Below are 12,228 nucleotides of genomic sequence, written 5' to 3' on the forward strand. Positions count from 1 at the left end.
AGGTTCTTCTTCATAGGGATACAAAACCAAAGTGATCCTTGAATTAATTCCCTTCCTTGGTTTGAATTTAGAGAGGGTATGAATAGGTAGAAATAAGTGCACAGGCAAAAGACTCTCAAAAAAAAAAAAAACAACCCCAAAACTTCAAGGAAATAACTTTAAATAGTCCCCAAAACCAAACCATTCCCAAAAAACCCCTTTGTAGAGCTGACTGAAATCATGACCTTCCCTGTGAGTTTGCTATGTGTAGAGCTGAGCTCTGACTTGTTGGCTCCTGGTGCTTTGGCCTCCTGAGGACTCCATGGGAGTCATCCCTGGCATCCCCGGGAGCAGGGGTGGGCATCAGGGGGAATTTCTGAGCCCACTGAAGCACAGCCTGAATTTCTGCCCTGGGACCAGAAGGAAGGCAGAGGCTTTGCTGCTGGGGGTGTCAGGTGCCAGGTTGTGTTGATGAGGTTACATCCTCTGCCCACAGGGAATGAAACAATTCCTAGGTGTGACTGACAGATCCATTTTCCCAGTGGCTTTCACTGCAGTGCTTGGTGTTGTGTTTGTGGAGAGGGCCAAGGAGAAATCTTTTGGGTTGGACTGAATTGTTGTTTTATCAGTGGTTGTTGAATGTCATGTGGAGGAGCACTTTGTTGTGAAGGTCTCACTGAATTATTCCTTGGGCTGGCAGAGTTGTTTGCAGAATGTGTGGATTTCTCTGTCCTTTCTGGCTGCACCTGCCTCCTCTGGGTTTCTGTCTGCAGCCAGCCTCAGCCTCCCTGCTTTGAAACACCAGCAGAGGCTTGGCTCCCCCCTTAATTTTGGGTTGATTTCCATGCATTTGTTTCACTGCAGCCGCCTGCTGCTCTCTTGGGTACTTGAATCTATTCAGAGTGAGGAGCTCATTGATTTAGGGTATCAATCGTGGGGGTCTCCTGAGTGTTGTGAATCAACAGCCTGGAGCTGTTCTTTGGAGCTGCGGAGGATTTTAACTTTGATTCTCTTTCTGCTTTGTAGGTATTTGTATAAAATGTGGAAAAGGTGTGTATGGAGCGAGCCAGGCTTGCCAAGCAATGGGCAACCTCTATCATACCAACTGCTTCACCTGCTGCTCCTGTGGTAAGTCACATCTGCTGTGCCCTTCTTCTGTGCCTTCCTTTAGAACCAGTGGGCAAAGTGAGACCTCATCCTGCCTGCTTCCCCAGGCACATTTCCCACACAAGGCTCCAGCTTCAAAAATTGGTTTTTATTTGCCATCTGTAAGTGCTCAGTGGTGTTTTCCTAAGCAGCAGCCCAGAAAAGGAGTGTTTGGTTGTTTGAAGGGCTGCATTTACAAAATGGCTTCAACCTGGCTGTTAGAAGCACTGTGTGCTTTAAATCACTTGTGTTTATGGAACTGTACTGTGCATGTATCATTTTTATAGAAAAAAAGGTAATTTTGTTTGGCCAAAACCATTTTTTTGTCACTTTCATTTGCAAATGCAAGTCTAGTCAGGCATGTGTATTTGTCATTTCTGTGTATGCACAGTGCTCAAAAATTGTTCACTTACGGTTGAATGTGACAAGAACAAATAGAAACTGTGTGTTGAAATGTCTTATGCTATTACAAGATTTTATTTTTGTGGGGGAAAACCAGATGATAAATCACTGTTTCCTCCTTGCTGTTCTCAGGACCTTTTTAGGTTTCCCTTTTAATCTGAAAGAGATGTTTCTGTGTGTGATTTGGGGAATTCCTGGCTTTGCCAGGGGAAATGGAAAATTCAGGGCAGCATTTTCAGAAGTGTGCCTTAAGTCAGGCATTGTGAACTTAAGTTGGAGATTTCCTCAGTGTCTTGTCTGCAACTGCTGAGAGCTCACAAATTCCCACCAAGCTCAAGGGAAGTGTGAGAGCTCAATTTTCAGGAGTCAGGTGATTTTTCTTGTTTTATGCACTCATCTAGTGAGGTTCTTTATATATGAAAATATTTGCCTGGATTTGGAAGATCTTGTTATGATAAAGATACACAGCAAAGGATTTATTCTGAGCAGAATGTGCTGAACACAGATTGTTTCTAAAAAGGATTAATTAAGGATTAGAAAAAGAGTAAAGTATTATTGGCATAGAACCAAATCAGTTGATAATCAGAAGAACATTGTAAAGTTCACTTCTGACAGGAGAATTGTTGTCTTTTCTCCTGAGATTTGTACTGATAAATATTGGTTTAAAGAAACCTTCAACCTGAATGTAGAATTTAGTGACTTTTCTAAATGACTCTGGATCATTACCAGCTGCAGGGCTGAACTCATCTCAGCCCCTCAGGGATTGCTCATGGCTTTGCTCAGGTCTGACTGTGAGTTAGCTGTTTTGCTGGCTCCCAAAGTGAGCAGCATCCTGCTTAGCAGAGGATTACAAAATAGGATATCAGATAATGTCTATCCACAGCATTAACCTAACCTAATTGCATGGGTGAATTCCAGCTTCCTCTCTGGGGCAGAAATGTTGTTTTTAAGTACTCAGGCTGCATGTTTGCTACCATGGGGTTCTGTGTGCAGGTCACTGTTCCTGACAAAAATGTATAAGGGACAAGAAGTGTATTTTAACAGCAAAATACAAACACAACTCAATTATTGAAGCACATAACAACCTTTTCTGACTGTTGTGGAGAGGTGTGTGTGGCCAGTGCTCACCCACCACGGGGCAGCTTGAGACATGTCCACCTGAGGCATTGCCTGCCCCACCCTTGGCTCCCTGGAATTTGGTGATTCAGGCGCTTCCCGTGAGTCACCCCAGCACAGGGAGATGCTCCAGGTTGTCTTCTCAGCCTCTCTCTGTGCTGCTCTGGGCTGGAGGCACCACCAGCACAGTTCACCAGTGGAAGGGCTTGGATTGAATGTTTGCAGCCTCTGGTACAGCCCTGTTGGCAGGGGAGAGTTTGGGCACTGGAGAGGGGTTCAGGCAGCTGAAACATCTGAGCAAAGCTCAGCTCAAGGGTGGGTCCAGAACAGAGCTTTTCCTCTCAGCTCTGAGCTAGGATCAACATGAGCCAGTGGGAGCAGGGTGTTGCATTAACTCTTTCATTTCTCACTGTGTTTTGAGCTGTGCAACCCATGGAAAGCCCAGAGTGGTTTGGTACAGTGCCAGTAGAGCCAGACCCTGGGACCGGGGTGTGCAGGTCCTGTCTGTGGGAGCTGCACCCTTGAGAATGGGGCTGAAAGGGCTTTGCAGGAGCTCAGAGGCAAAACCAAATGGAAGCTTCTCAGAGGACTGCACTTCATGACCAGGGAGTTCATTTTGTGACATTGCTGGGACCTGTGTGAGAATCCTGAGCTGTAGGTTTGGTGCCCACTCCCCTTTGGATGGGTGAGAGTAACCAGAGAGGGCCCAGAAGAACTTAAATAGATGATTAAAGGCTGGAGAAAAGCTAATCATGAGAGCTCAGTGTATTTTAGGTATCTGAAATTGTGGGAGGGTCATGTGGCTGGAGCTTGTAAGTATATGAACCATAAAACAGCATTAGAAAGTGGACTCATATGTACTAGAGACAAACACAAGAGAAATGTTTCCTGGAGGCTGAAATTACACAATTCAAATAGGAAATCAAAGACAGTTCGTCTGCAATGAGGATGATTAACTGCTGGAACAAAACAGCAAAAGAAGTGGCAGATTCTCTATTCTTTTTTGTTTTTAAATTAAGACCAAATGTCCCTTTGGAGAATGTTTTAAGCTGAGCCAAGCTTTAGGTAATTGGGTGATCATTAATGATCTTTGTTAGGTGAGAGGTCACAGCACTCACTGCTGCTCCTTCTGAGCCTTGACAGCAGAGTAGAGAAGCCCATGGGTTCTCTCTGCCTGAACCTGTCTGTGCTGTAGTTCTGTGTGTGTTTATGTGGTGGTTGGACCTGGCTGGACTCCAGGTGCCCACCAAAGCCCCTCTGTCCCTGCCCTCCTCAGCTGGATGGGGAGAGGAGAGATAACGAAAGGCTGTGAGTCAAGATAAGGGCAGGGAGAGCTCCAAAAAATCTATTAACAACCAAGTCAGAGTAGGATAATGGCAAATAAAAGCTAAATCTTAAAACAGGTTCTCCTCACCCCTCCTTTCTTCCTGGGTTTAACTTTACTCCCAGCTTTCGCCACCTCTGCCCTGAGTGGTGCAGGGGGATGGGGAATGGGGGCTGTGCTCAGCTCATCCCAGGTTGTCTCTGCTGCTCCTTCCCCCTCAGGGCAAGGGCCCCTCACATCTTCCTGTGCTCCAGTGTGGGGTCCCTCCCACAGGGGCCAGTGAGCTCCTTGAGCTTCTGCAGCCTGAGAGCTTCCCATGGGCTGCATCCTTCAGGAGCTGCTCCAGGTCCCTTCCCATGGGTGCAGTCAGTCCTTCAGGAGCTGCTCCAGCCTGGTCCCTTCCCATGGGCTGCATCCTTCAGGAGCTGCTCCAGCCCAGCTCTCCTGTGGGCTCACAGCTCCTGCCAGCAAAGCTGTTCCAGTTTGGGCTCCTCTCTCCACAGGTGCTGCCAGGAGCTGCTCCAGTGTGGGGTTCCCAGGGTCAGAGCCTCCTCCAGGCACCCCCTGCTCCTGTGTGGGGGCTGCAGGGGCTGCAGGGGGATCTGTGATCCATGCTGTTCCCCAGGGCTGCAGGGGATGATCTCTGCTCCCTGCTGTTCCCCAGGGCTGCAGGGGATGATCTCTGGTCCCTGCTGTTCCCCAGGGCTGCAGGGGGATGATCTCTGGTCCCTGCTGTTCCCCAGGGCTGCAGGGGGGGCTCAGCTGCCTCTCCCTGGGCTGCACCCCGGGCTCAGGGGAGCCTCAGCTCCAGCCCCTGGAGCAGCTCCTGCCCCTCCTGCCCTGCCCTGGGCTCTGCAGAGCTGCTCCTCTCACACATCCTCCCTGCTCTCAGCCAGCTGCAGTTCCAGGGGGTTTCCTCCCCCTTCCCAAGCGTCCCCAGAGGTGCTGCTGCTGTCACTGAGGGGCCCAGCCTTGGCCAGGGGTGGGTCAGTCCTGGAGCCTCTGGAATTGGCTCTGCTGGACACAGGGGAAGCTCCTGGCAGCTTCTCACAGAGCCCCCCAGCACCTAAACCTGGCCATGCCATCACAACACAAATTAGAAATGTGAGAATACAAGCACAAGATTGCCTGTCTGTCCTTTTTTTCAGTCTGTCTTTTTTCCCCTCAAATAACAAGAATGATCTGAGGTCATCTCCAGCAGTTTTCAGTTTTACTTTCAACTGAATGGTTGTAGAAAATAAAAGGCAATAACCAAAGAAAAATAATTCTGCACCTGAAGATATCTGATTTAGATAAGGGCTCAATACTTAACCAGCTACAATTAAAAAATAAATAAAATAATATTTCAAACCCTTGGGAAAAGTTGTGGTTTGGAGACCACTCAGGCTGAAATGTGATAATGAATGATGGAGCCTCCAAGGCCTCATTTCATCACTTGGCAGGGAATGTTTTCAACTCAGCAAAGACAAGTGCAGTTGTGCAGAGAAGTGGAAATTCTGCCTGAGTCAGAGCCCTTTCTTAGGCACTTCTTTGAGTTTATCTTCAGTTCCAGTGCCAGGTGCCATCTGTCAGGGTGTCCTGGTTGAAGAGGGCAGCGTGTGCCAGGCCAGCCCTTCCTGAGCCTCCCCAGGAGCTCCCAGAGCCCTTTCCCACTCAAACTGATGCCTTGAGAGGCTGCCCCAGAGCAGAGGCTGACAGAGACAAAGAACAAAGCAGGGATTTATTAACGGGATCTCCTCCATGGATGCACCTTGGGCAGCACAAGAGCCCAGCCAGGGCTGCACCCAGCATGAACCAAAATGGCCCCAAAATGCACGAGCGCTCCCGGGGTCTCTCCCTTGGATCATTTCTGCTCCATTTGCATCTTGCAGTTCATTGTCCCATTCCAGCTTTAGCCCCTGCAGTCCCATCCTTGTTTTTCTCTCTCCAGCCCACGGTGTTTGTGCTCTTGGACTGAGATTTGGGTCATTTGTCCTTGGTCCCCAGCTGGAGCAGGAATTGTTTTGTCTCCTTGCTCTGTGCACAGAGCTCACCATCCCATAATATGAAGCTCAGAGTTACACACCAAAGCAGCACAGAATCTGGAATCTAAGGCATCACCACCATTGTTTATCACATCATTGCTGGGGGGTTTGTGTTGCTTGGAATTAAGAGGAAACCCAAACCCAGCCTCTCAGCCATGGGCACATCTGTGGGGGCTCCAGCCTCGCCAGTGTAGAGGTGTAAGGATGGAATGGGGGCTATTGGGGTCTTCTGCAGTGAGGGTGGGTCCCTCTTTGAGGACATGGATGGGGAAAGATGAGAAAGTATTTCAGGTGCACAGTAAATAAGCAGGAGACTTCTGTCCCTTCTAGACCTTTTGGTAAAATGTCTCAGATGGAAAATCGTTTCATTGTCTTCTGAGCTTCTGGCAATGTTGGGAAAAACCCTCAGTAATTTATTGATTCAGAGTTGTACAGGATCTCCTCACAAAAGGAGAGTTCAGCAGTAAGCTGAGGTTAGAATTAACATGGAAAGGAGGAGTAGATGACTTATTGGACATGTTCTGTGTGCTGCTTTTCTGCCTCTCATTGTGTTCAGTGGGTGCCAGATGCGTGAGCCTTGCTCCTGTAACTGAGCAAGTTCAGCATCTCAGATCCTTGCTCTGTCAGGAGATTTTTGCCAAATCTCTGTGAACTCCTACAGCATTCTGCCTAAAGCCATGCTCCTCAGATAGTTTTTATCCAGAGGTCAAAGAATTCTCTTCAGGTAAGGTAGAAGCCAAAGTGATCTGATTTCCTGAGATCAAGTATTTCAATGTAGATCTTTATTCACAATCTCTTAGAAGAAACAACTGAAGCTTGTTAGGATGGTTTTTAAATGCAGATCTGTCTCAGCCCTGACACCAACAGGATCTCTTCTAGGCCTTGATTCAGCAAAGCACTTAGATTTGTTTAAATATGTTATATTAGTCATATGTAAAATTGCTTTGCTGAATTTTAAATAACAGATATTAATTCAGGCAACAACATCATCTGTCCCTTCTGCTAAGTATGAAATCTTGGCTTTGGCAGGAGTTCAGTTGCAGATTTTGCTTATGGAAGACAAGAGCTGAAAAATATCTGCCTGAACAGCTCATCATCTAATTCCTCCTGGTAGTATTTCAGGGCATGACAGGATTTCTTGAAGGATAATTGCTGTAATGCCAAACTGCTTGTGTGATCTAAGTGCAGGTGAACAGTTGCAGGAATTAATGCACTCTGGTTGATACTCATTAAAAAAGAGAATTTCCCAGGCGCCTTCAGTGTGCAGATCATAAAGTCATCCACAGTGTCTTTTCAGGCTGAAAATTTTAATCCAGAGGCAACGATGGCAGAAACTACAGTAAGAGGAATCTTTACAATGAGGAGTATCAGTTTGCTGTTTGTAACTCAGAGGGTGTGAGGGAATGAGCTTTGGTGAGGGAATGCACTTTGCAGAGCTAAGGGTTGGAAGGCTCTACTCTCAAAGCTGAGTTATAAACACCAGGACATGTTCTGCTCTCCTCCATGGAAGCAAACCCTTGAGCATGCCATTCATCTTTAATTGGAGCTTTTGCTGCTGGTTTTGAGGCACAGAAAATCATGTAAGATCAAGCAGAAGCTTCAAGCAACCTGTAGCATGTGAGGGGGTGCAGCTCTCACCTGGTGGCTGCTGGCCAGCCCAGAGCACCCACAGGGGTCAGGCAGCACTGCAGCTTTGAGGGACACCTGGTGAAGGTGTCACACTTCAGGTGATGATGGGCAGTGCTGCTGCCTTTGTTCAGCCTTTACAAGCTCATCCAGGTCTCTGGGAGGGGATCCCAGGGAGGGCTGACAGAGCTGCTGGTTTCAAAGGCCCACGTGGGACAACCACAGTGGCAGTGTTGTTATTATTGGTATTATTACCCTGAGGGTATTGGGAGCACTTCTGAACCAGCCCGTGCCCCCAGCTGATGGGAAAAGGGAGTCAGTTCATGGCCACAGTCACAACCTGCCTTTTCACTTCTGTCTGAGGCCACTCAGTGCTCCTGGGTGTAGATGTCTATTAATAGGAGGTTGCTCATGTCCCAGAGAAGTTCCTTGTGACACTGGAATTGGTCTCTTGCGTATTTGCTGCCCCAAGTTGAACCTTTGTTTGCTCTTGGTGGCAGTAAGGCACAGAACATCTTAAGGAAGCTGTGTCCCTTTGGTGTATATTTCCAGCAGTTGGTGAGTTTTTTAAATACCCAAATTCCCAGTGGAAGGTTCATTTTCAATTCCTATTTGTTCCGTCCCACAGTGTATTTATAAGTTTGGCATGAGTCGCTGTATCCAAATTGCACACTGCCAGTGCTTGCTTTGTAGCTGCAAATTAAACTGTCTGTAAATGTGACTTTCCCATAAAATAAAACAAAATTCAGTGTCAAATCAGTGAGCTCTGCAGTGTCTGTCCACCAGCGTTCAGGTTGGTAATCACAGTGGTACAAACGTGTGTGTTTGTGTCAGTGGTTCACCCTTGGTGCCTCATGGCTGACTCTCCACTGACTTACTGCAGGTTCAGAATCTGCTCATCTTTCTGCAGCCACTTTGTGCAACTCTTCTGGGCATCAGGGAAACCCAGCAGGAGCCCTGGTGGAGAGGGGCTTGTGGGCATTGCTGTGAGGGCTGTGCAGTGCCAGGCTGCTGGGTAGCTCATGTCCTTGTGTGCTTTTCCTGCCATTTTCAACCACAGTTGTTGGACTGGAGCAGGCTGACACCTTGGGGTGTTTGGCCTGTGATCCTGCCAGAGGCACTGGCTAATAAATAGCTGGTGCTCAGGGGCCAGGCTGAGGAGGGGCTCAGTGCTGTGTCCCACAGCATCCCTCCCCACCCCTCCGCTCACACCCAGCTCATCCAGCTCCAGCCCGTGGCTGGAGAATGGAACCTGGGGCCGCCTGGGGGTTTGGTGGTTTCCAGGCTGTGACTGGGGCTGCCAGCAGGGCTGCTGTGTGTGGGGCAGATCTTTAGAGATGGGATTCCCAGGAAGAGCCGAGCGCTGTGCAGAGCTGGGAGGTTGGGTTTGGTGTCTGTGCCCTGGCCGTGCCTGGGGCAGACACTGGTGTCACTGAGACAGCTCTGCCTGAGTCACTCTGCATCTCTGGGGTGAGTTACAGCCTGTGCTCAGCCCCACACTCCCCACCTAACCCCCATCAGGACAGATGGATGTGAAGCCATTCCCAGTGTCTGCAGCCCCCCCCAGGGCAGAGCTCAGGACAGGGAGGTGCTCGCTGTGAAAAGGCAGTGGATGGCAGAGATGGCAGCTGCCTTCACATGGTTGGGCTCCCCTGTGCAAGACTCTGAGTCTCAGCAAAGGAATATAATCTTAATTTGAATTTAAAGTCAAACTTGGATACCAGCCCATGTAAGAGCCCAGGTACCTCTGGGTACTGATTGCTAGAAAAATGTTTTATCTTGTTCTTTGGTTAGTCTGATAATATCCCAGGCTTCAGAACAAAAACAACGGGAGGGAAAAGGGTCATCAAAACTGTTTGAGATGGGATAGACACAAGAAATTCTCCTTTATTTAAAATTCATGTAGTTGAGTTTTACATTTTAGGATGTATTTTGTATTTCTCTGCATTGCTGTCTGAGCTACCTGGGGCCATCTCTGGCCCAGCAGGGCACTGATCTGTGTGCTGGGCTGGAAATAAAACACTCATTGCTGGGTCCCTTCTACAGACTATGCTGGAAACATTATGTCATGAGATGTTTTCAATTCTGTGTCTAATTTAAATTTAGTTCAGCTCTGGGAGGGAACCTGGTTTTTCAGGGGTGGCTCATCTGATTGCTTCAGTTCCATGGGGACATCCCAGATATTGAAGATGCATGTGCTTGGCTGGGGGAGTGTGTCTCTTGGTACAGTGCCACTCCTCTCTTTAGCAGCAGTGGGGAGAGCTGGAGGCTCAGCCCCAGGGAAGGGTGGTGGGATCAGTACCTGGCTGCCAGGGAACTGGGAAATGCTTCTCTATTTCTCATGATCAGAGGACATGTGATCAATAATTGGCTGCTGGTTTGTCTCTGTCTCTTTGTTTCCTTGAAGGGCTGTAATTGCATTCTGCTATTAATGATTCCAGCAGGAAATATATGGCTTTTAATGGGTGGGGGTTGCCTGGCAACTTGTGATGGAAACTTTCTTCTGTGTTCATTGACTGACCATAGATGTATTCCTTCCACAACATTTTGTACTCATAATGTGGAACCATTCACTGATGGCACCTGTGATCCTTTCAAGGGCTGGAAAACACATAAAGTACAGAAAATATGCTCTTATTTAGCAAGGTTTCACTCTTTGTTTTTTATTTCTGTAAAAACTCCAGAGAACCTAATCATTTCTTTGCATAGTTTTGTGGCTCTGAAATGTCACCTATGGTCTAGAGTAACAAGATGTGGTCAAATTTCCCCATTTCCTTATTGGCATCTTTTATCCAGGTCTGAATGGTCTTCTCTTAAACCCACATCTTTTGGGTGTTTAGTCTTCCCTTCTACTCTTTTTTTTTCCTTTCTTACTTTCCCCTCTACCCATTTAAAATGTTTTCTTGGAACACACCTCAGTTTCTACAAAGGAAGAGATTCCCTTGGGCTGCTGTTGAGTTGGTCTCTCAAAAGGGAAGAAATCCAGATAATCCAGAACAGACACAGGCAAGTCACTGACTCTGTCAGCAGATGTTTCTGTTTCCCATTTCCAGGTTCTGTGATCTCTAATTGTTACAAAAAAACAGGTGGAAGGAAAAAGTGGAGAAAGGAATGAATTAAAGGAGAAACACTGGCTTGGTTTCCTGAACTGTTTCTCCTGTATGTTGTCCCTCTGTATTTTGCCAAGTGCAAAAAATGCTTCAGTGGTGTCCTTCATCTTTACCCATCTGAAAACTAAACCTTCAAACTAAATTCTGAAATAATTTCGTACGTAATATAGATCATCATCTGTTCTTCACCAAAAAGTCAGTTCCATGTCCACACATGCAGTTTATCAGTTTTGTCCTTCAGCACTTTGGGAATCCATTCTCCTGCCCACAACCAGCTGATGGTTTCTTTCCTGGTGCCTGCCTCAGTGCATTTTATCCTCATACAAAACCTGTTTATGTGTATAAACACATTCAGGCTCCTGTGTGTTTAGCCTGTCCTAAAGCCATGGATCACCTGGGTCTTCTCCTGGCATTTGGGTGGCTCTGCACTTTTCCTTTGCCCAGAGCTGATCTCACCATTGCTGCTCCTGACTGACCAAACTGTGGGCCACCATTGCCTGATTGTGTTCCTGCTGGGTTGGGAGGATTGAGCTTCAGTTTTTGTCTCTGAGGCCAAACTGTGGGAAGTTTTCCATTCCCCATGTGTTGTCTTTTCCTTCTTTGTGTCTGCATTTGCTCTGCTGTGTCTGCTCTGCTACTGAAGAATTCAAACTTTCTCACTGTTTTACATCTTTTGTTTTCCATCTCAAACAGGCACAATGGATGACTTTAGTAAGATCTTAACTGCATGTCAGTACCTTTTTCTCCAGAAAATAGTGAGCTCCTCTGGCACTGTTTGAAATCTTACTGTACCCTGGTAATTTCCTGTTTTATGAATATCTTTGGCTTTTCCTGGAATTCCCAGTGCCTAAGGACTGCTGGGAGCTCATCATCCCCATATTAAGGAAGCAGGATTATACCACTTTGCAGCTATGGAGACTTCAGTCTGTCCTTCCTCACCAGCAAACCTGCTTTTCCAAACTTCAGAAGAGTTTCCTGTTCTTATTCCTATTACACATTTTCCTGCTGTTTCTAGTCTTGCCTCGTTGCTGTCATTCCCTGTGGCAGTGCAGGGACAGGACCTCTGCCCTCCTGCCAGGCCAGCTCTCAGTCCAGGCTGCAGGCCCAGCCTAAGGAGGACTGGAGCTCTTGGCAGAGGACACAGCATGATAGGAAATCTGGTATTTGCTGCTTCTGTTCCTTCACTTCCCATGCTGTCTGACAGGGGGGCTCTGGCTTTGCTCCTCAGCCATGCCCCCTGTCCAGGCTGGGTTCCAATCTCATCCTCAATTCTTGTTAACTGCTTATTTCCAGGGAGAGTTGTCTGTATGGCCTGGAAACACATTAAGTTCTCACCAGAAAGCAGCCTGGGTTTCACCTTGCAAATTCATTTTACAGATCAAAGGTTTCCACTGCCACTCTTCACCTTAAGGATGCTTTGACTTCTTGTGGGTCTAGAAAAGCTCTTTCCCATAAGAATCTTGCCATGTACAAAACAAAACAAGATTTATCTTTTTTTTTT

The 12,228-nt window shown here is 47.3% G+C and overlaps 1 protein-coding gene across 2 annotated transcripts in view; it reads left to right on the plus strand.

The window, feature by feature from the left end:
- The window catches only part of WTIP (WT1 interacting protein), an 88,380-nt gene that overhangs the window by 30,419 nt on the left and 45,733 nt on the right, over positions 1 to 12,228 (plus strand). For both annotated transcript variants that reach the window (XM_071440216.1, XM_071440217.1), the window contains exon 2: positions 1,006 to 1,107. In XM_071440216.1, coding sequence (XP_071296317.1) covers positions 1,006 to 1,107 — 102 coding nt within the window. The remainder of the gene's footprint in view (positions 1 to 1,005; positions 1,108 to 12,228) is intronic.

The sequence above is a fragment of the Agelaius tricolor genome, unplaced genomic scaffold (genome assembly GCF_023055355.1).
Source record: "Agelaius tricolor isolate 1412-34295 unplaced genomic scaffold, bAgeTri1.0.p SCAF_15, whole genome shotgun sequence".
NCBI lineage: Eukaryota > Metazoa > Chordata > Aves > Passeriformes > Icteridae > Agelaius > Agelaius tricolor.